General features: G+C 40.8%; 1 protein-coding gene across 3 annotated transcripts in view; it reads right to left on the minus strand.

Moving 5' to 3' along the window:
- The window catches only part of PPARG (peroxisome proliferator activated receptor gamma), a 51,234-nt gene extending 26,956 nt beyond the window's left edge, over positions 1-24,278 (minus strand). Inside the window, exons 1-2 of one of the 3 annotated variants that reach the window (XM_064432210.1) lie at positions 24,162-24,237; positions 22,353-22,483 (exon numbers count right to left, since the gene is read on the minus strand). Coding sequence is in view for 1 of the 3 variants with exons in the window: in XM_064432208.1 (XP_064288278.1) it covers positions 20,091-20,112 (22 nt within the window). In the remaining 2 variants the exon portion in view is untranslated. Of the gene's footprint in view, positions 1-20,090; positions 20,208-22,352; positions 22,484-24,161 lie in introns of those variants that run through there. The other 2 variants (XM_064432209.1, XM_064432208.1) reach the window with 2 other exon arrangements.
- Between the last annotated feature and the right edge of the window lie 28 nt (positions 24,279-24,306).

Below are 24,306 nucleotides of genomic sequence, written 5' to 3' on the forward strand. Positions count from 1 at the left end.
TCAGGGAATAATAGAGCTGTTTAGTGTTAAATATATTTTCTATCCCATGGAATTCACACAAAATGGCCTGGGTTACTTGGAATAGCAGCATTTTATACCCTTGCAGCAACATAAACCCTTGTAAATATAATTGCAAATGAGAAACAAGTTCAAAAATGCCACAGGCTACTCAGATATGCTACAAATTCTCCCATCCTATTTTAATTTGTTAATGTAGGGTTTGTTGCATTCTGCAACAAACGTATTCTACTCTCTATAGAGATCTACGAAACTTCAGGTTATTCCAGAGTATGAAAGAAACTGATGGCAAGGCTGTGCTCAAGGAACTTCAACAGAAATTGAGAATATTGAACAACGGGAAATTTCTGTATAAGAAATACTGATTTATGGATCTGAAAAACTCACAGGCAGGTAGCTCAGATTTAAAAGGAAAAACGCTTCAAAATCACTGAGAACTTAACTACAAATTTCTGGAAGTGGCAGAGTTGGGCTCCTGGTGGTAAAATCTGACTACGAGAGAAATAAAAGTGTTCTACTGGGGTCACAGCACTGGCAGAACAGGGAGATGAGGAGATAATTTCTGTTAAACCAGATTCAAAGTTTGTGGGAAAGGATCCTCAAACTGTTCTTAGAAATCCCTGAGCAGAGAAACTGCACTTTCCCAGCTCCAGTCATCCTTTGTGAGGCACCATGTGCTGAAACTAAAAGTGATTCTGAAGAAAGGCTTCTCTTCCAATGCCTTTTGTTTCAAAATATCTTAAAAATCTCTCCCACTCTTCAAAACGGAGATGATTATTTATTTTTTTGGGGGAAAAAAAAAAGTACGCCTAAAATGTATAGTATAAAAATCTGAAATATAAGGTATCATCTGGTTGGTAATATAAAATCAGAATAAACCTCTGTAGGATCCCAAGGGGCAAAGACCATAAATTGGCATTTACAACGTGCCTCAGTGGAAGTGAAATGTGGCTCCTGTTGGTTTGGAGGGATTTGAGGGAGGCAGGAACAAGCAGCACGTCCCTGACTTGTGCTGGCAGTATTGTAAAAGTGCCTCATTATATAAAATGTGGGTGTTGCTCTCTATGAATCATTGTGATTTAAAATAGGATCCTGATAGACAGGCAATGAATCACTTTGGATTTTGTAATCAGCAAGGGCTGACTTCTTGGGAGAGCCCTTTGCCCCCTTTGGCAAGCAGCTGAGGGAAGGTCTGCTCCAGCCCTGGAGGTGCCTCCCCAGGCTGAAGGAAGTCATTGATTCTAAAATATCCCCCAAAACGCCGTGTGGGACACAAGATAGCAGGGCTTTGTCAGCTGGAACAGCAGCACACAATTCAATTGATAAGAGTGTTAACATTCTCAGGCCTGTGCTTGGCTCCAAGGCTCAACATACTTTAATAATTGGCATTTATTTCTACTGGGCAGGCTTCGCATTGCTGGGTCTAGCAAAAGTTTTACCAACTACAAGGAATTAATGAATTCCAAAATACCATATTTGCCATTAAATGTATTTTAAGAGCAAGTGACCCATCCAGAAGGTTCATCTGCATGAGTTGTGACTGTGCTTTCAGGAGTCAAACTTGCTTTGAAGTCAGTAGAAAGTTTTCCAGCTTTGACAGAAATTCAGTGTTTGGGTTGAAATTGAGCAAAACACTCATTTTGAACATTGCATTGGTGCTAATGGCATGAAAACACCTGCCTGAAGTTAAGCACTTCTAAAACCTCAGTTTTGGCTAAGAAAGGACTTCTTTGGCTAAGATACATGATTAAATTACATCTCCTACACACAGATAAATCAAGGTGTGTCGCAACACACATCCATAAGAAATTAGGGGCTCATAAAATGCCCTATTTCCTGTGTAAAACGACTGCTCCAGTGGCAAGGCTGTGCCCAGAGTTAATAAAATAAACTCCCAGCACCACAAAGTCCCAGTGGCACTGTCAGCCAGCAGCCTGCTGATGTTCCAACAGGGAACAGCTCTGTCTGAAGCCTTAAAGTGCAGCACAAAAACATTTATGGAGTTTATCCTGTGCTCACACAAGGTGTGTTGTATGAGAATTTGATTTTCCAGGATTTCAGGTGGCGTGGCAGAGCACAAACCTGTGTGAGCACCACAGCCACTGACAGGACAATCTGCTGCTCCACTGCTTATCTGGTTTCATTAGGTCATTATCAGCTGTCTCTTAATGCAGTTTAATATACTAATAACAGACTCCATTCTTTGGAAATGGTGCTTGGCCAAGAATTAATAGCTGAGGTATCAATTTAGCATGGAATTTTAAATGGTTGTACTCCATTATGAAATTCAGAAAACAAAGTTTGCATTTGTTTTTGAAATGTTAATAACTTTCATAGTAAATGTTATGTGCACCATATCCAGTTAATCTTCTTTTAAAACACTGTAGATGTGATCAATTTGACACTAACCTTGAAGAATTTTTTGTAATTTTGATACTGAAATAACCACATCAAGTTTTCTCAATCCATGTCATAGTAGTAGGGAATTTAGGGATGCAGAATTCTGTTGGTAAGAAGCCTGGGATTCTTTCCTCTCCTCATAGGAAAAGGAGGAGTCATGTCAGTGCTTTTTAATGTTCACAAGACAGTAAACTTCAGTATTGTTTCCAAGAGATGAGCTAATGAGGCACACAACTGGACTGGGGTGAAATACACTCATTAATATCCTAAATGCAGTTCCCTGCCATGGCAGAATACTGAATACTCCCACAGGAAGAAGAGGAGGAGGAGGAGGAGGAGGAGGAGGAGGAGGAGGAGGAGGAGGAGGAGGAGGAGGAGGAGGAGGAGGAGGAGGAGGAGGAGGAGGAGGAGGAGGAGGAGGAGGAGGAGGAAAATCCCACATGAATTAATACTCATTCCTTGAATTAAATCCCACTTTTAAAGTTTTTCCTGGCAGTCAAACACACTGCAAATAATCCATAAAAATGCTTCTCTCCTATCAGGATGAGTTGTTTCCATCATATTCTCATCACCCCAACACTAAAAATGCAAAATATATTTGAATACAGCAAAACTGGAGGGAGGGCCCACGTGATTTGACTGAGTGCTGGGTTTTGGCAAAATATTTAATCTTGGACTATCACCAAGTTGTAAAAGTGAAAAGCACCATGTTGCAAAACTCATTCATGAATGTAAACATGCTGAGCCTTTCTGCATTAAATACAGGGAGCTCAGTGAAACAGCAAAAACACTTTCCTATTTAGAATTCTATAGAATCTCTGTACATCCAGTGTAAAATATTCTGTGTGCCTATGCAGCCACTCTGATGGCAGGAAAATTCCAACACACCAAATCCTGAGAAAGCAGATAAATAGCACCAAAGAGGGCTGAGCATTCACCACTCTCCTCTTTCAGCTGCCCCCAAATTCATCATCTCACTCACAAATCACAAAGCATACACTACATTTTTGGCAACAGACTCTGGGATATTTGATAACTTGATTGTTTTGTTTTTAATTTAGTGGGGATCATCAGATCTTGTTTTTTGCACACAGTTATTGAAGGGTATGTTCATTAGCACACTTTCCTAAGCTTGGAGGGGAAGCAGAGGTGACATCCCAACATTATTCTGATAAGATAAACACCAGGAAAGTAAAAAGGACCCCCAAAATTGACTATATCCAACAGCAGACTTTCTACCCTACACTGAGTAGGGTTAAACAATGTAATAATAAAAACACGTGATAAATAATGTACTAATTTATTACAATTAAATAATGTAATAATAAACACGCATGAACTTTTGTACACCTATCATCTGTTGCACAAATGGATCTCTTTCATCTTTTAAATTAGAAAAAAAAAAATTAACCTTCTCAACTGTACGACCTGCAAAGCATCCAACCTGCTCAGCCACTTTCCAGCACCAGAGCAATCCCTTGTCACCTGACTCCTGTACTTTTGACCCTCCAAAAATTTCCCAGCTGAAGCATGTTGACATGTTTTCACATGTGATTCAAGAGGGATTGCTCTCAACAGGGCTGGATGCTTATCACAGGTTTAGATCAATGTTCTCTGCCTCCCATGTGCTCCCTCTTTCTGAGCAGTCGTTTTTCCAGGCAGCTTTCAAGCTCTCCTCAAGTCAAGGTGGCTTCAGGCCGGGGGTGTGGGCTGGGGCACAGGGAGGGTGAGCTGCTGTCACTGCAATTGCAACACTCCGAGGAGTATTTCATGCACACCAGGAAATTCATGTGGAGCTCTGCTCCAGATTTAAGTGACCTTGAACAGTTTTCACTTGTGAGTTTTCTGCTAGACTACATGGTTCAAGAGGACCTTCCCCATTCTTTTTTGGGGGGTCAGTATAAAATACAAGATTAAGTAACATTGTGCCCAGTGTTTTATTCCAGAAGAAAAAGATGTGGGGAATTTCTGAAGGAAATTAAGCATTGAAGATTGTTATTAGAAATATTAATTTTAAAGCCTATGTTTGACTAAATAATAGCAAACTGGGTGAAAGAATGCTAAAGCATCCCCTATAAAAACTGGGAATTAAGTTAGCACCAACACATCTCCTTTCGTATTTCTAACTATCAGCAAGAAAGAGAGGCATTTCATTAGGATGTTTCTGGTTTACTTACTTCAGAAAAGCTTTGTGCAAACTGGTAGCTGAAACTATAGTAACTACTGAGCAGCAGAAAAAAACCCCAAACAGCCTCAGATGCAGCACCCAGGATCTGAGTTACTGTGAAATAATGATACCAGAAAGCCCCAGAACAAAACTGCTTCATCTTGAGTTCTAAACTAAATAATTATCATTAATAATATAATATTAGTACTGAATTTTATAATTTATAATATTGGTTAATATTGTAAGTTTATAGCCAACAGCTTCCTTACCAAACTCCAGGTAGTCCTGGATGTCACTTTATACATTGGGCAAATCAAATTCTTTTCAGTGATGTAATTTTCCTTCTGAAATTGATAAACTCAACCCCCTTTACCACTCAAAAAGAAAATACCACAATCCATGACTCAGACAGAGGATTATCAGCTCAACTTTAGGTGATAATTAAAAAAGGGGACCTGAATCCTCCTGCCACCCCCCTCCCAGTTTTCTGAGAAAAGCCCCTCTGCAACACAGCCCAGAATTGATGGAAATATTGAATTCTTTTCCAAAAGTACTTTTCAAGGGAAAAAAACCCCCAAGATACCATTCTCTTCAGAACACAGAAGGAATTTACTGAAAACACAATGGGGAAGTGCTGTCTAAACCTGAACTAAGAGATGAATATTCCCCCTGCAGCCCTTTTATAACAATAAAAAAGACAAAATATTTGTGGGGAAAGAACACGATTTCATCTTTTATTTAATGTCAAAATCGTTAATGCACTTCAAAAAGAACTTAAATATAACCTGCATAATGATACATTAATGGGAAATTCTACAAAGTCCTGACTTGGTTACAGTTTCAAAAACCTACTGTATTTCCTAATAAGGTATCTGGCATGGCTTGGATTTTATAATGTGTCTGAAAACTAAAAGGAAGAAGTTTCTTTGATCTTATTTTCTGTTATTCTTCCTCTGTGTTATTAATATCCTGAGAATATGTCTGATGTGATTTGTTCCTACTTTCGTCAACCTGTCTATTTTGAAGTAAAATTTTTCCAATACCCCCATGGGAATTGCCTTGCTTTGCCCACGAAGGAACAAACATTTTCATGAAAATGATTCTGCACTTCTGAGCTGCCTGTCACTCCTGTAAGTATCCCTCATCCCCAAAGCAGGGGCTGTTTGTATTCATATTTGTTTAGATATGTGCTTAAATATGTGTTTTAATAAGTAAAAGAAATATCTATAAATAAACATATTTCTTTATAAATAAATAAAAAATAATATATATAATAAATAAATTAATTAAATATTTGAGTATGCCAATAAACAGAATTCCACGGCTTTTGCTACTATTCTTTGCCTGTGCAATAATAAACATTTAAAAACTGTGTGTGATGTGATTCTTCTTAATATTGGTGATCTTCGACCCACAGTGTCAGCAGGTGGCAAGTGACACCCAAGGGCCCCTGCCACTGTCCCAGTCACTGCTCAAGGAAGATGGAAACTGGCCTTGCTATTTTTGACAAGAGATGCCCAAGAGTTCAAGTGACATCACTTGAGGACACTAATGAAGAGCGAAGCATCCAGGGCTAAGAGCAGCTCAGGAGAAAGCTATTTCTGTCCAGTTTCACAATTCTGCTATTTTTAACAGCTGCTCCTAACTAGTCATTTTTGGAGATGTGTTTGCAGCTGGAAAGAACCTACCAGTGCTTGAGTGGAGCAGTAAAGCCCCTGCAGTTTGTATTTTACACAGAAGTCTTGTGGAGAGAGTGGCAATCCCGAGCCCCAGCCACCTCTGCTCCCATGGATTTGGAATCCTCTGGAAGTCTGACTTTGAGATGACAGCTCACAGAGATCCCAGCCCGTGGAAACTCACCTGCTGTCATTAAAAACCTGAGCTGCCATCCTGTCTTTGACAGCATTTGCTGCTTTCACTTGAGGAGATAAGTGTATAATCAAGTTCTAACAGTGTTTCAAAAAGATTAATAATTATAGGGTTATGCAACATTAACAATAGGGGCACCAGCAAAGCAGCTGTGTTAAATTTTAACAGCATTAAAAAGAGGGGAAGAAAGAGATTGAGAAAATTTCAGTTCCCTTCTCTGTCATGTGTTCTTGTCATCGTCTTGGTTTTTGCTATATTTAAATTGCTGTAGGAATTTCTTCTGTAAGGAACCTAAAAGGGCAGCTAACAGCAAATCCTTCAGTTTCATGTTGTGTTAAATATAAGGATATACCACAATTCAAGCCAAAAATGTAGAGTTACTAGAAACTAGAAAACTAAAAACTAGAGTTACAATTTACTATGATTGATGACATTAATAGCTAATTTCTTGCCTTTTTTTCTCTACTGAAAAATATATGAATTAACTTCCTGAGAAGTGCTGTTTTAAATAATTATGTGTAAGTATATTTATTTAATCTAAATATATGTGCCATTCTTACACACAAACCACAAATCATGCACTGCAATTTTGCCCATAGACTCTAGGATATTTGATAACTGGATTGGTTTATTTTTAAATCAGCAATTTATCTTAAATTGGGCCAGAATACCAACAGTTAACTTTGCAATAAATTATTACTGTCATAACTCCATTTTTCTTACTAGGAGATTCCTTTTCTAAGCAAGCAAGTTTGGTGTGAGGAACTAAAAGTCATTTCTGTGACTTTCTGTAACCCCTCAAGCAGGCGTGTGAACAGCCAAACATGTGGCTCTGATGTAGACTGAGGGTGAGCTCCTGGCATTTTCACTGCTCTCAGTTTTCTTTAGTTACCAAACCAAGCTCAGTAGTTACAAATTTCTCTATGCCAATGGTGGAGCTCTTTAATGGTCCAGCTGTATTTAAAAATAATTATGTTAAAATACGATTGAGACTGTCACCAAGAAGCAAATTGTGAAGGGACACCTGGATTCCATCCAGTGAGGGGGAGTGTAACAGAGCACTGGATATCAGGATAAGATTCTCCTGTTGCAGAACTGCCCCTGGAACTTTGGGACCAGCTCAATCCCGAGATCAGAAGGGGTCTCCAGCAGCTGAGTGCTCCCACACCCTTCCTGCCTTTGCTAACAAAGTGAGAACATCTGCTTTAAACCTTCTCCCTGCACTCTGTACAAACTGAGCAGTGGTTCTGCAGCAGCTCTGGTGACTCCTCAGCAGCAGTGATGTGCCTGGTGTAGAGGGACATGACCAGGGTGGAAATGAGCACAACAATGATCTAATTCCATCCACCCACCCAAACTGCCAGGGCTTGTGAATGTAGAGCCTGGTGCTGATCTCTCCCCTTCCCTTTCTGCTATCAGTGCAGCACCACAAATTAGGCTAAACACCAGAGGATTTGTGAAGCATGCAGGTGTTCTCTGGGCTCCAAGCAGAGTTGAGCTCATGGCACGCCTTGCCAACACAAGGGAAGGGCTGCTGAAACCTCTGTGCTGTGGTGTGCAGAACTAACACAAGCAGAAATTGGTCTAATTCTGATTTCTGCACTGCTTCTGGTGTAATCTGCTACTGGGCTTGGTTCATTTCAGAACTATGGATTCTTTTTTACAGCTTTCTCTATGTATGGGCACTGAGTCAGACAAGATAATTTGCAGACAAACACTGGCTCCCTTGAACCTGGCTGTAAAATTTCTACCAGCACACTTAATTTACCTTTTGCAGGACAGAAATGGCAGCATCTGTTTTGAACAGGAGTGCTGGGCCTCCTGCTCAATATCTGACCATAACAACCCAAAATCTCCATCCAGAGCATGCAGGTACCACAGAAATCCTCCTTCCTCAGACAACCCGAGGGAATCAGTGCTCCAAAATCTGAGACTGGGGGAAAAGTGCCAACTATCGATCCTGACATCACAATAACACATGGAGTGAGCAATAAAAAGCTTCCTCCTGAGATCTCCATCTCAATGGAAGCAGAGAAAGCTGCCAATCCCACTGTGTTTGTCAGCTCCCCTGGATTATCAATGGGCCACGTGCTGTGAATCACAGCACTCAGGAGGATCTCAGATCCTGCCAGTTGTGTCTTGCTTTTACTATTTGTTCTGGGATGTTAAAACCACTATTGTAAGCAGTTCAAAATACATGCTGGAAAATTGTTAATGCCCTAGTCATACAATGTCATTTTGAAGCTCCCTGGGAATTTAGATTTGCACAGCTTATTAGGATATGACCTTTCCCTTGATTTTTTTATTTTAAGATCAAGTTAAGATGAAATTTCCCCAGTGGGAGTTGCTGTGTTTCCTTCACAGATAAGGAAAAGAGCAATGGCAGCTCTGCACAGAGACAAATTCATACACTTCTGCAGCATGGACAGCCCTGTGGGCTTGACACACATCCAGTGCATTCCTAGAGGCTGAGAGGGAGTTAACAAAAAAAAAACTCCAGCATTTTAAAAAAAGGTATTTCCCTGTATCTTTCACCTTTTTTAATTTTTTTTTTTTCAGTGTCATCTGAAAGTAAACTGTGAGGAGTTTGAAGGCCTGTGAACTTGCATGAAGAGCACCAGGGCAGCAGTGGCTTTCTGGAACACATTCCTATTCCTGTGTGGAATATCTACCTCAACAGCACTGCTTTTTCCTCTTCACAATATAGATTCTGTCTCAGAAATTCACACATTTCCCTGGGATTTCATGAACCTGATCTAAAAGCAGGAGGTTGTAAAATTAATTCTCAGTATTAGTGCTACGGGCTGATTACCAGCTACCAATCACAGTGGTTACATACTTATTTTATATTATGTATAATGAACATTTTTAATAGTTTAAGATAGAGGTACTCCAACACTTCTTAGTCTTTGTGCCTCTATGTCAATGAAACCAACAAAGACAATTAGTTAAATAACTAGAAGTTGAATGATGTTGCTTATATTTTAAAATTTTCAAATGCTCAAGATGGTAAAAACCAACAACTGTTAATAAGTTCTTCTTTAGGAGAGAATAATTCTCTCACTAAAAGTAAAACCCACTGATCAATACAAACATGACCAAAAAGAATGACATGTTTTGCTTTCTTGGATATTCAGGGTGAAAGCTTTATGCATTGAACCTTTGCTAGGCAAACAATGTTTTTTGTCGGCTATAGGGATGCCAAAAGAAGAAAAGGAAGTGATGATGAAATAAAGTGAATTACTTTTTGTTACTTTTATTATTTTTGTTACTATTACTTCTTGTATAACTGGCTGGCTTAATAGTTTGGGGTGGGCACTGTGCACAAAACATTCCTACAAGGATGGCCCAGTAGAAAGGGAGGGTTTGGAGGTCATGGCAATGACAAAACCAACAAAAAGGCTCAAAGGAGCCTCACACCAGCCCCGCCGCCTTTACGAGTTTCCGTGTCTGCAGCTCTCCAGGCTGGAAGGCTCAGGAGGAGTTCTCTGCACTTCCCTGCCCCAGCTGTGAGCAGGGGGATCTCCCCACCAGGGAAATTTGCATTTCCAGCAGCAGCCCTTCCTCCTTCCAGGCTGACATGAGATACAGGTTCACTGCTCCCACAGCAGGGAGCAGACAGCCTTCCCATGGTGTCAGGCTCTAGGCAGGGCCTAATCTGCAATTGATCCCAGCCTAATCTGCCTCTCCTGGGCAAGTCCAAAGTCATTATCTGCATCACCAGCCCAGGAGCTCTGTGACACTCATGTGTCCAACAAGAGAGCAAACAAATCCCCGCCGATAGCATTCACTGCCTATCGCTGGGAGCCCTCTGAGGTCACACAGCCCAAGCTCTCCTGCCAACAAATCCAGCACCACTCCAGAAAATAATAATAATAATAATAATAATCCAGCAGGAAAAAGGACCAGCTGAACAGCCCACGTTACAGGAAGGAATGTCATGGATAACATCATGCCTGCTCCAGCAGTGTTTGAGGAGTGATTCACAGGCTGGAGTACTTTTTTACGGTGGTGACACAGGGCTGGTGCAGATGCACAGTGCAGGCACTAAAAGTTTATTTACAGAGGGCAGGACTGAACATTTCATGCGAGCACATTCAGGCCATGATAAAGAGCTTTGTCTCCCATTAGTAATTTAAAGGATTGTGATTTGCTACTCCCAACACACCTATAATTGAATTCCTCAGTCATAAAATCACTGGTGCCAAACAAGTGCTGATATCTTTTATCAAGCCTCTTTTTTCTTGTCATTTGTTAACATATTTCTTATGGAGCTTTTCTTCTTTTTATAGATACATTTGCTTTAGTTATAAATTAACCCTGGAATTTACTCTCCCAGAGGCCACAAACTGCTTTTTTATTCTCTTGGAAAAGTTTCAGGCTCTATGAATTGATTATTTGACACAATTTTTGAATAACAGCTCGTGGTTCAGATACAGAGGGAGGAAATTCAAAAGATGGACAAAGTAGTTGAGACTAAAGTGGAAACGTTTAGATGCCTTTCTGGGCCTTCTGCTCTGGAGGCCATGATTGATTTACCAAAAGGGAAATGTTTCCCTGTGGGATTTCTGGTGCTTCCAGTTCCCTGTAGTGAAATACTCAGATCCAGCCTCATTCTGAAGTGAGGAACTTCTTGGAAGTCCCAGATTTCAGTGGCTCCAGAAGCTGGCCAGCACATCCCACAGGTATGCAGAATACTTCAAATTTTGGAATGTATTCTAAAAGACCAATATTTGTTTAACAGATTGATTCATATAATGCCCATTAAAAAACAATTTTTCAGTTGACAATGCCATTGTAAAGAAAAAACACTTATCATATTCACTTCTAGTGTTTCTTTGTTGGGCTCTTTCTCTTCATCCCAAGGCTTTTGGAAACTTGGCTTTTTTCAACTAGAACTGACTAAAAATGTAGAGGAGTTTGAACACAAAGGGCTGAAATCATTGTTGGTGTCACCACTGGAAGAGCAACAATTTGAGCTCAACTAGTTAAAAAAAAAATCCAGATGAAGAATTCCAAAAAGACATACCCATAGGAAACTAAGGGAATTGATTCTACTTCTGAAAGAATTCTTTGGATAAGGGCAGAGCCACACTTTTTAACATTAACAATAATTCCCACATTATTCCCTTTATTTCTCCATCTATGTTACTCTTAGTCCTATTACAAACCACTGAAATTGGAAAATTTTGATTTGATATTAACACACCAGATATCCATTCTTATGGTTTATTTCCTATTTTAGCTCAGGTAAATATGGAAATTTTGATTTGATATTAACATACTAGATATCCACTCTCATGGTTTAATTCCCACTTCTGCTCAGGTTTTCCAGGGTAGATGGAGAAAATTCGAAAAATACCTAAAGGTTCAGAAAAGAGGAAAAGATCTCCCAGAACTCTGCATTTCTGGATTGCTCTTCCAGTTTGGAGTGGCTGTGGTTGTGCTGCTGCCTCAGCACACGTAAGGAGGAGATGGCTTCACAGCATCCCAGGATGGATTGGGCTGGAAGGGACCTCAAAGATCCCCCAGTCCCACCCCAGCCACGGGCAGGGACCTTCCACTGTCCCAGGTGGATCCAATTCCTGCCCAGCCTGGCCTTGGGCACTGCCAGGGATGGAGCAGCCACAGCTTCCCTGTGCCAGGGCCTCCCCACTCTCCTAATTAGGAATTTCCCTCTAACATCCAACCTGAATCCCCCCTCTTTCAGTTTAGTAGGTTAAAAAAATGACAAATTTTGTTTTAAAAAAATTCCTTTAAAAATTCCTCTTTAGTTAAGAATAACAAAAGGGCTTGAGGAGTGCTGAGGTATTTTTCCTGTATAAATAAATGCTTTCCCCATCTCTAGCTTCCCATATTCAAGACAATGCCCTTACCAAGGGAAACAGCTTCCTCCTCTCTATGCTGTTTTTCAGGTTGCCAGTCAATTATTTGAAGAGAAAATATTAACATTTCTTCTGAAATTGTACTTTGAGTCTCTGAATTACCCAATTTTTATCATGAAGTCAATGTCTCATTCTTTTGAAAAATCTTATGGCTTATTCTGTATTTCTTCTTGAATGCTTCACCTGTTTAATTACCCATACAAGGTTCTTGACATTTCTTTTTAAGGCTCAACAAAACACGGTAATGTCAGCTCCTTTAATTGAATCAATGATCACAGAGCTGAAAGAATTTAACACTTAAAATATTTATCAACGTTTAAGGCAAAAATGAAACTTAAAATAGTACCAACACTGTCAAATATTTTAGCTCTCAAATTTTCAGGTGTTTAAATACACGTTCATCTTTTAGATTTTACACTTCCGTGTAAAATGCTTTCTATTTAATTACCACAAAATTAAAATTCCATGGTTTATTTGTTGACACAATTTGGGGCAAATCAGCCAATGTGGCTTGGCCCTGCTGTCCTTTGCAATCCCACTCAAGGCAGGAGATGGTGAGCAGAGCTTAGGCTGCCCTGAAGGACCAGAACAGGAATTAAAGCCAGGCCTAACCCCGTTCTCTCACACCTTGTGCACACATTTCAGAACTTTGTTTGCCCTCTGCGCTTTCACTGGAGCCAGGAGGAATTTTCAGAGCAAACAGTTTGTAATATATTCTTTACAGGTGAGTTACAATGTTGTCTCTAGCTCTTGGAACAGACAGTAGGACAATAAAAAACTCAAATTATTTTTCAGAGCAGTGACTGTATCATATACGAGTATTGTACTAAGATCTGCTCAGGACAGATGAATAAACAGAGGAAGAATTTTGCCACAAACTCCTGTAACTTGTTTCACCAGGGGTGAGAAAAAAAACCTGGAGTAATTTAAAAGATTCTGGGCTTTATTTCTTTTATTTATTTACATGGCAGCCAAATAAACAGGCAACACAGGCTAAAATGACCTGCAGAGATTTTTCTTTTCATGAAACTCCATCCTCTACTTCACCAAACACAATTTGTGTCTTGGGTGCCACAAGCTCTCTCAAAAAGATCTCCACATTAAAAGTCACTCCTCTTTTAGAGCTAAAAATCTAGGAGTGGAACATTAAGCACGGATGATCTTTCTCTGAGAGCAGGAAGAAATTTAAAAGAAATGCTAGCAGCTCTGGAAGGTGTTTCAGCTGATCCCATGTCAACAAACTGAAGGGCACCAGGGCTCCCACTCTGGCCACGCTTGTCCCTTTATCAAACTGGGGGGCAATTTGCAAATGGCCTCTTGCAAATGGTCCATGGCTCCTGCTGGCTCCTAAATTATTCCAGGGCAGTGATGGAATGGCTCTTAATAAGGAGCAGGGACAGCTCTAAGAATGCATCCGTGGAACCTTCCACTCCTCACCTGTGCCCAAACTCAGCTCTCTCTGATTTGCTGGGAGGTCCAAGCCTTTGTGCCCAGTGAGACTGGAGAACATCATTGCTTTGGGCTTTGTTTGGTTCTCCTCAAATGCACTCAGTTATTTCATTGTGAACCAGCTTTTCTCCTACCTGTGGTCCCAGTTTCTGCTGGGAGTACCTGTGGTGGGTTCTCACCACGCTGGAGGTTCAACCCCTGTGGGAACATGAACAGTTCTCTCCTGAATCTCACCAGAGATGCTTTTCTCTTGTACACCCTTGTACTGAGCACTAGTAAAGACACTGACCTCTTTTCCCCAAATTTGCAGTTCATTTCAGGGAAATATCTGTGCAAGAAACCTCTGTACAGATGGAAAACTCTAAAATACAAGTTCCATTCTCGATAATGATCACATTCCTGCAGTTGCCATCCAACAGAGGCATTTACCCATCCATCTTCATGTCTCATAAAATCACAGGAGATATGTTGCTGCTTCAAGACTCCACAATATAAGAATGGCAGTACTGCAGCAAACTGGAAAGCAGTTTTAAGTATTCATATTTATAATTATTCACATTTATAATTATTAATATTATTATTATTATATCTCCTACTGTGGGAATAGTGAATTACATACTGGCACGTCAAAATCACCTACAGCTTTTAGGATAATCCACATTGTCCATGGATGTAGAGGAAAACTCCCTTTTCACCAGATTTGCTGCTCAGCACCAAAGGAAATAAGGGAACCTGTTCTGAAGAATGGCTTTTAGAAGATGAAAGGAGGAAAATCCCATGGGCTCTGTCAGTAACTCTTCCCACTGCCACCCTCCCATCTGCAGCATATTTCCCATTTTTTTTCTCTGATTTAATTTCAGGAATTCTTACTCAGAGGATGTTTTCCTCTGTTTAAATGACACCCTGGAAGAAGACAGCAGTGCTATTTAGCACTTAGCCTACATTGTCTTTATTTCATTTATTTCATTTCCATATTCATAGCTAAATGAGTGCTCTATCACTCTGGCTGTTTTGAACTCCAGAGAATCCCTTTATTTCACAGAGTAACTGCCAGGTATAATTACTACATTCATCAGCCTTTCCTGGAGTAATTGTCAGGAAAGTGGCAACCATGCCTGCATCAATTCCTTCTTCCTCCTTGTTTTTTCCTGCTTGCCTTCCAGGACAATTAAAGCCTCTCTCTACTTTCTCTTCCTTTGTTCACCTCAGCCCTTTTCCTCCCTTTATTCCTCCCTTCAAAACTTTGGGGAGGAAAGGGAGAGACAATCCTGCTGTTTTCACACCTAGCAATTTGTTGTGGGTTTGTTGTTTTAAAATTTAAATTAATTTTTTTAATTTTAAAAAAATCAGAAAAATGTTGAATTTTTTTTTTAGATTCAAATTAAAACTCTGCCATTCTGCGGAGTCACCAGTGCCAACACAAGAGTCGCCCTCGTGTCTAAGGGTCAAGCTGGAGCAGAAACTCAAAATTGCCACATGGTTTTTATGCTGTGCCTTCCTGTTCTTGGGGAGGGAGGAGACAGGAATCTGCTGCCCAGCCTGCGTCAGAGGCACGCTCAGGACAGAAAATTGGGGCTATGGACGAGTTATTGTTATTCTAAACTCACCTCGGGCTGCAGCAGCACTCCCTGCCTGCCCTGCTGTCCCCAGTGACAGGAAAGCTGTCACTTGTTGTTAGCAGATCAGACAGTTCCTGTTCTCAGAGGAGTCGTAAGTAAGGCTAGATTTAAAAAACAGAGCAAACTTGGGCAGAAAAAGAACAATGAGAAACGATGCCAAAATACAGTGAAAGACCACGTTATGGCATTGTCAGCATATCTGAAACCAAGAAAAGCTGAAAATCTCATAAGGGACCAGAGAGAAGAATTCAAAATCAAGAAGGTTCCAACAATAAACTTTAGGCTTTGAGAAAGAAATTCAAACATCTGTATTTTTTTAAAGAATTCTCCTGTTTTTTAATACTTTTCATTGGCAAAAATAAAAAGGGCTAAATAAATACAGAAACCCAGCAGGCATAGCTAATCTGCCCACTGCCTTCCTTTGAAATTTCCTTTAATTAATTAATTAATTAATTTCCTTTCCTGATATTCACTGTGGACAGCTTCTTCCCATTTTCCCAACTCCCTGCTCTGCTGGGCCTCTGAAGTCCCACACTGGCCTTCGATCCCTGCCCTAATCCACCACTGCAATTAATCTAATCACACTGCACACCAGTAGCCTCCATTAAGATTAAAGATAATCTTGCTATTTCACAAGATTAAAAAAGCCAGAGCCAATCTTAACATCACACATTACTCCACCTATTCTGCATAAATTCTGTTTTATGAATATTAGAAAAGAGGAGGGCACTGGTAATACTGTTATCTTGTAAAAGCAGAATTGAGAAAATACACAGCAGTTTTCTGGGCTTTCGTCTGATCTCTCACCTACTCGAAATTGGCACCAAAATGAAGAATGGCAAGAAGTGCACATGACTTCCACATCCTCAGTGTTACATCATGAAGGATGAAACAGCAGATTGTGTACAGCTCACAGTGTACAGCACAGCTGCTGTGCTGTGTGCAACTCTTCCCTTGCATCAAAAATGCCCTTCTCAACAAAACTGTGACTCATGAAAAAACTGACAGATACCAATGAAAACAGTGATAGGCTCATTTCATAATGGGACCTGCTACTGTGGACTCTGACATTCCCCTGCTAAGTGTTTTTTTAATATATAAATGAACCATGTAGATCTTTAATATTCTATTTCTGGATTACGATTTTCATTGCCAAAATTTTTTCAAGAAGACATCTACAAAAAAATGTCTCTGCTGTAGGAAAAGTGGGTTCTTGATGCTGAAGGGTTTCCCAGTACTTCAAGCACTGTCAAGAATTCCTGCCCACGCCAGCTGTGCTGTAATCACTATTTCTTAATAAATCAGTAATCCTGATCTAAGAAAATAATTCCTCAAATGTCATTACCTGTGTCAGAATGCAGCTTGCATAACCTGATGTGTTACCCTGTCTGAAAACCTGGAGCAGTGCAAGGATTTCAAGTGTGGGTTTCATCCAAGGGGTTGGATCCCTGCACAAAGCCCGACCCTAAAGCAGATTTTGGGGACATAAATATCCTGGTGAAGTTGGCCACACGAGGGTCAGGGAACAAAATCTGGGCAGTGCCCAAAGGAAGCTGTGCAAGGAACCCTCTTGAGTTTCCTGTTCATCATGGCCTAATGTTCTTTGCTGTGTCACAAAAACAATTCAGCAGTTTGAGACAACTGGCAAGCTCACATCACAAATATTGCTCCAAAAGCTGGCAAAGCAGGGCTGGAATTTGCTTCCAGGTGCATTTATGAAATATAATAATAATACTAATAACAGCAACAATAATAATAACCCAAAGATGCAAAGTAGGAACTAATAATTGAGCTTCCATCAGACTTAAAAAAATTATTTTGCCTTGCCTTACTAATGAAAAATACATTGAAACCATTAGTAAAATACCCCGAGCTCTTCAATGGAATTCTTGAATATTTGCTTTTTTCCTATTTTAAATTCAAGACCTGAAACTTTTGTAGCACCAATTTGGAAACTTGTTTTCTGTAGTCAAATGAACAACTCTTATTTAGATGAGATCTTTGCTAAAGAATCCACTCCAGCCCAATTCAGCAAATCTGGCAATAGCTGTAATGTAAATGCAAAAACATCTAAACCAAATGCAGGAAAAGAAACCTTTTAAATGGTGCTTACTTCATTCAGAGAGCTGATTTAATGTGAAACCCTTTTGTTTTAAATAAGGCTTAAAGTTTCATCTTGTTTATCATCTCAAACCAGCTTCAGCAACAGCTGGAAATTCTGAAAGTGAAAGCACATTTGTAGAACTTTTGTTTCCACATTCTCTAATCCTGTTCTAGGCAAAACTCAAAAAGTCTGCACCTCCATATGAGTACCCTCAAATATGCACCCATCTGTAAAACTCAATTGATATTGCCAATACCATGGGATATTTAAAATAAATAAAACACTTGCCTGTGTTTCTTAGTATTCCCAATAATTTCAAACTTTAAACACGTTATCATGTCTTGATGTACAAACAAGGCATCCCAGAAATGCAGTTTAAGTGCAAATGTTGGCATCTGGGAGTGACAGCAGGGAAGAAAAACATGAAACCCTTGCAGAACTTTAATGACTCCATGAAATAAATCCATCCCCTATCACTGGTTAACTTCAGGGGGACTGCAGCATTGCATCATTAAGTCAGTGCAAGAACTTTGTTTTAGACATAATAACTGCTAGACAGCAAATAAATATTATATTTTTTTCCTAATCCTGAGTGGAATGAGACCCTCTGCTGCAGCCTCTTCAAAATTTCTCCCTGAATATGGTCCTGAATAAGTTTAGAGAATACAGATAAACTCTGAGCAAATGAAGCAACCTTTTGCCCTCATGTACTTCTGTACTTGCTTATCTATAGATTTCTCTGGGTGTAACTGAAAATAAAATTTGGGTTTCTTGTTTTTTTTTTTACATTCATAGGTAGGATTCAAAATCAATCTAGCAATGTACCACATAATAACATGCTTCCATGAAGCTTAAAAACTGAGATTCAGCATAAAATTCTGTAGTTGAAATACCACTGTAGGGAACAGCAACTCCAAGGAAAACACATTTGAGATGGAAGGATAAACTCTCAGCTTTATTTACTGTAGACATAAAAAGTCAGGACCTAAACCTATCATGAGGAAATATGTACATTATGAAAGGCAGTAAATAGAAGTGGCTGCATTTTTCCACAAGCCCCCATATTAGATAGCACCACAAAGCACCAGGTCCAGGTAGTAAAACCTGTTTTTCTGACCACCCCTACTAGAAGATCTTGGTGTGAGTGTTAAAGCCTGTAATTAACATTTTTCTTTCCATAGTTCCTTTTTTTGATGGAACAATCTGAGTCTTTGGGTAGCCTGACATCTCTCTCCCCGCACCACGGGTGAGCACTTAGCTCACAGCAATATTCAAATCCTCCCCTCGCGCAGGGAGTGAAAATGCTCCTCGGTCTGTTTGTACACAGATGGCACCTGAGTTCAAAGCCTCTCAAACTTCACAATTGCTGCTACACGGCCACAAATACTAACAGCAGTTACACAACCTCCCTGTTCAATAAATCTAAACAAACACACAAGTACTATGGACTTCTCATGCAATATTATAACATAAAAAATCCCATTTTATGCAACGCGGTGTAATCATGTATTGTGTAAAAAGTTTAAGACGAGATCATAATTCTGGGCAGGACTGCTCTGTGCAAATATGAAATTCTCTGCAAAGTAAATGCTGAAACTCAAAGGGAAACACAAGATGAAATCAGAAAACTTCCACTGCTCTGCCTTATCCTAGAAATATTCCATACAGCTGAAAGTATGACTGATGCAAATCACATATTTCGGATTTTATACACACAGGTGAGTTAGAAGATTTGGAGCTGGAGGTCTATAAAAAATTACAGGATTCTGGCAAAAGGGAATCTAAAATATGTCACAATCTGATCTGTGATAAAGAGGAAAGACATCAATCCCCATGGAGCTCATGAAATTCCAGCAGCCCGTAAAGCAGCACGAAGTAGACTATTTTATAATGGCACAATAATAGCTGTGAGAAGACCAAAAGTAGAATCCATGCCTAATTTGAAGTCTAGAATAAACTAACACCAACTGCACCAAATTGTTGGCGTTTCATTTGGAGCTGAAATATGTTAAGAAATTGGTCACATAAAAGGCAGCTGAATATACTCCTCCTGTTACACTGGCATTTCTCACAAGTTTAACAAAAAATATGTAGAGCTTAAGCTATAATACATACTCATGGTTATTTAATTTCAGGCATTTAGTCTCACAGGGCAAGCAGCAATTCCTTTAGAGCCGGAGCCTCAATTTTGAGCATGCTAAACCCACAGCCACGCAGGAATCCAGCAGTAATTGCAAGGGAGCAAACTGTACAGAGGACTAAACTTTTATCACTGCAAACCTGATCCTACTGAGACAGCACATCCACCACTGACCTCAAGGAAGCTGGCATTTTGGTTTATTTTTTAGATTCTATGCATCTTCCATAACACCAAGAAGTTCCTTTGCTAGCGTGGAGTGTTCTGAGCATTTTCTGTTGGGATATTACCTAATATTTATTATCCTGCGTTATCAGAAATTGCACAGGGCCCTTCAGCACTGCTGAGATTAGCAGGAAGCCATTCCCAACACAGGGTTAATCCCTTCCCTACACACACGCATCCCCTACAAGCATGTCCAGAACCCCACACGGATGCTCACCCACGCAGTGCTGGACGTACATCCCCAGAGCTGCGGCAGCTTTGTGTTTTGTAAATTGCTAATTATCAACCAGCAGAGTAGACTTTGGGATTCAGAGACTTGAATCCATAGACTTTGTCCTGAATGTGCAGCCTGCATGGCATGGAGGAGATCTGCTTAGTCATGAGGAAAGGGGGTGGCTTATGCAAGTCCACAGAGCATCTCCTGCTAGTCCGTTCCAGAAATTCACAGCCCGGCTCTGGAGCTGGTTCCTTCTCCTCCCTGTCTAAGGGGGATATTGTCCTGTTTCCAGGGAGAGCTTAAAAACTGCCAAGTAAAGAAAAGAGGATACTGCTTAGAAGTTGAGGTGGTTTTTTTGCTGCAAATTTGGAGCTTTATTACACAAATCCCTAATTTTTTCTGTCATAATGCTGATTAGAATCTATTACCATTGTCAGCATCATTTGCTCTTGTAAGCATAAATGGACACACCAAAATTTTAAATTTCATTTTTTGCCTCAGTCTCCTTCCTGCATTGTTTCTCCATTGCAAATGGGGAACTCTTTGCATTCTCATGTCCCACATCACACAGTATTGAGAACAGGGGCAATTATTTCATTTGAGTAAGAAGATGGCCCCAGTCTTGACTAGGCTGCTTGGTACTACTGCAACACAGGTAATTAAAAATATCTATATAGTTCATGTATCACGAATTTTAATTGGGGAATGATGTCATTGTTTAGTTCAGTTCTATAGAGTGGTTTATGAGAGGGCAAACAGGCCAAATAATATAATGGAAGGTGTGGGTGGAGTGGGAGAAAAATGTGAACATCATCAAATTGACTTCAGTTCTGCGAAAGTTTCCGGATAGGAAGACTGCAGAATAGGGCTTGCTTTATTTTTTTTCCCCCCCTCTAAATTTAAAGGGCAAAACTGCACGACAGATTTATTATGATTTGCCCTGCAGTGTGAGAAGAGCTGACAACTTTGTAGCAGGAGGAAGAGGGAAGCGCATGCTACAGCAGAAGAGCTGATGCTGAAGTAGAAACTTAAATGTTTCCTATGGTTGCCACATTTATTTTCTCCTTCCTGTTTCCTTATACCTGCAAGACCTGGGAGTATCCCAAGCCCACTCACCACAGGGCTGAGTACCAGGGTGATAATTTGCTTAGCACCAGCATTTTCTACGTTGTCCCTGGAACCTGAAAGCAGCACCACTGGAAAAAGGTGGACTACCCCACATTTAAAACAAAGCACAACTGGGCTCTTCTCTTTGTGGAAAATAAAAAGTGGATGGAGGAAGAGACAAAAGAAATATAAAAGGTTTATCATTTAATGTAGGAATTAACTGATGTTTCCTATTCCTGAGAATCCGAAGACAAATCTTACGGCTTTTCCATTTTTCATCCTGCTTGGAAAAGCCTCCACAGGTAAAAAGACGGGGGCAAGGAGGAGATTTTTTCCCCAAGTACTCTGTAAATGAAGTCCTTTAAATTGACCTGTTATTGGGAACCCCCAAGTTCTGTCTGTGGCATGAGGAGTAGGACCTGAGCACACCAATGTTCTCTTGCTTTGGATTGTCTCTAACTCTTCCTCTTGTTAGTTCACAAAAAGTGAACGGACACACAAAGAACATTTGGCATAAAGTACCTGAAAACTAGATCCTGAGGTTAAAAAACGAGACACCATTATGGAAATGCAGAGTGAAATAATTAGCACTTATCATCCAATATCATGCTGGATTTAACAAACCTATAAGTGATTAAAAAATGAAACTAGTGGCAATAACTAATGGAAAGTATTGTATCCATGACTTCAAAAGACTCATGGAGAATTTGTAATTGTAGGATGATTCCTCTTGAGTAACTGCACTGGAAACTTTTACTGCGTGACAGAGAAGGACATGGGAATAATCCTCATGAAAAAGCTTGTAAAAGAAACTCAGATTCTGAATATCAAACAGGCATAATTAGTGATTCACAATTAGGCTACTAAAAAGGGCTAGGAAAGATGTTCAACTCCACTCTGAGCAGACCACACTAAAAAAAAACCTGAAGAGGGCCTCACCAATCAAGGTGAAAAAAAGCATTAAGTTCACTTTTCATTATTTGGTCCAGCTTTGTACACGACAGAGTTTTCATTCCACTTTTAATTTTTTCTTATTTTTGCAATAAAATAGTTTTCAAAATTCATTTTATTAGGCATTGCTATAAGGAGGAAAATACACTAAAAGTAATTGAAACAGTGCCTAAATGTATTTTATTGACTTAGAAATGGACTTACGGTTATTTGAAAAAGTCCACAAGAGTCAGATTCAGAAGCACTGTTGATAAGGGGTGCATTTATCAGTCCCGCAAGGAAGGTTAAGAGGCAGAGCTTCGATATCCTTCAATTAAACTCTAATATTTCACCGCCTTCATTTCAAATTCGTTACATGGAACACAAATTCATATCAGGAAAAATATTAATTAATATCAATTATTTTTAATTGTATATTCCGTATTATAATTGAATGCTGATGTTAAATACAGTGTATTATCCAGGAATTTGCCATTTCTAAGAAACACAGACCATCTTAAGGCTGTTTAGAAGTACAGAATCTCTGAACCACTACACGTTAGAGAGATATTTTACAAAACTGATGCCTAAAAACATTCAAACTCAAAAGCTGTCTGTGTAAAAATACCTTTATATATTATATTTCTGATTGGTTATCATTCAAAGTCAGTGCCAACTATTTTTTTTTCAGCTCTCTCTCCCCTTGACAAGCCCATGCTTATATTGTGCCACATGCCTTAACATACTGCTAGGAGTGATTTCTTGTAATCTCATAATTAAATCTCTGAGCAATTTTTGCAGCTTTTTTTTTTTTTTGTGACAGCCAAAGTGAATAATGATGTCAAGCACATCACTTGATGCACCAAATTCTGATATTAATGAGAGCGCACCATGTGAAACTTCTTTTCAAAGGAGAGCACTCAGTATCATATGTCACAATTGCTGGGTGTACACTGGGAATTTTTGGTTAACTAGTAACAAATCATAGTAACCTTTTAAAAGGTAAATTACTTATTAAATGATAGACTATTTACTACCAGAAAATAGATATTTTAAAATGGAACATTATAACAGTGTTCTACAGCAAAAGCTTGTTCACAGATGGGGCAGCAAGTCACAAATACAAATCCAAACCCCAGGTTATTTCAAGGAGAATTTCAACTCATCCATCTGATTTAAAGGAACCTGAACTCCACAGGACATCCAGAAATTGATAATTCCCCGAGCTTTTGATCACAATAAATACCAGCCTCACATCACTGATATTAATAAACGCATCCCTGTTAAGTCAGCATAGTATTGTCGTGCGCGCACAGGGCCACAAAGTTACAACACCACAGGAACTTGCACTCTCTAGCTGCAGAATACCCTGGGGAGAAATGACACCAGGAAGATTACAAAACGCTCCTGCGAACCTGAGGCATGCCATCAAGACACAATATATTTCAACATAGCATCTCAGTTGTTGCAGGCTGTGAGAGGCTCCCCGACTTTCTGCGATTGGGAAATTGAAGGGAAAAAAAAAAAAAAAAAAGAGCAGTTCATTCATTACGAGAGCAGCCAGGTGAGCCCAGCGCTGCCCTGGCGGTGCTTCCCCCACGGGCGGCAGGGATGGACGGCGCGCAGCGCATCCATCCATCCATCCTTCCATCCATCCGTGCTCCCCATCACCTCCTCCACCCCAGCGGGGCGGGACATCGCCCCTGCGGCGCCGAGCATCCCCCGCTGCCGGCGGTGCCGGCCCCGCTGCAGCACCATGGACACAGCGCCCGGGCTGCCCCGGCCGGAGCCCGGCACCGCACCGGGAGCGCGCCCGGGGCGCTCCGGGCTCCGCTCCGCCGGGCCCCCAGCGCTCCGCGCTCCGCGGGGCCCGGCCCGCCCGGCTCGGCACACCGAGCATCCCCGGCCGCCCGGGGCTCCGCGCCCTGCCCTGCCCGCCCCGAGCCCCCGCAGCCCCGGCGGCCCTGCCCGCATAGCCCGCGGCCCCTCAGCCCCGCGGCCCCTCAGCGCCGCGCTGCCCCCGCCGCCCCTCACCTCGGGGACGGTCCCCGCAGCCGCACGGAGCCGGCGCTGTCAGTTCTCAGCGGGAGCAGCCGTTCCCTTCCAGCGGGATAAACTCCCCCGCTCGGCCCGGCCTCCCGGGCAGGGCCCGCCTCCCCCGGCGCCGCCTCCGCCGGCC

Source organism: Passer domesticus, chromosome 9 (genome assembly GCF_036417665.1).
Source record: "Passer domesticus isolate bPasDom1 chromosome 9, bPasDom1.hap1, whole genome shotgun sequence".
NCBI classification, from domain to species: Eukaryota; Metazoa; Chordata; class Aves; order Passeriformes; family Passeridae; genus Passer; species Passer domesticus.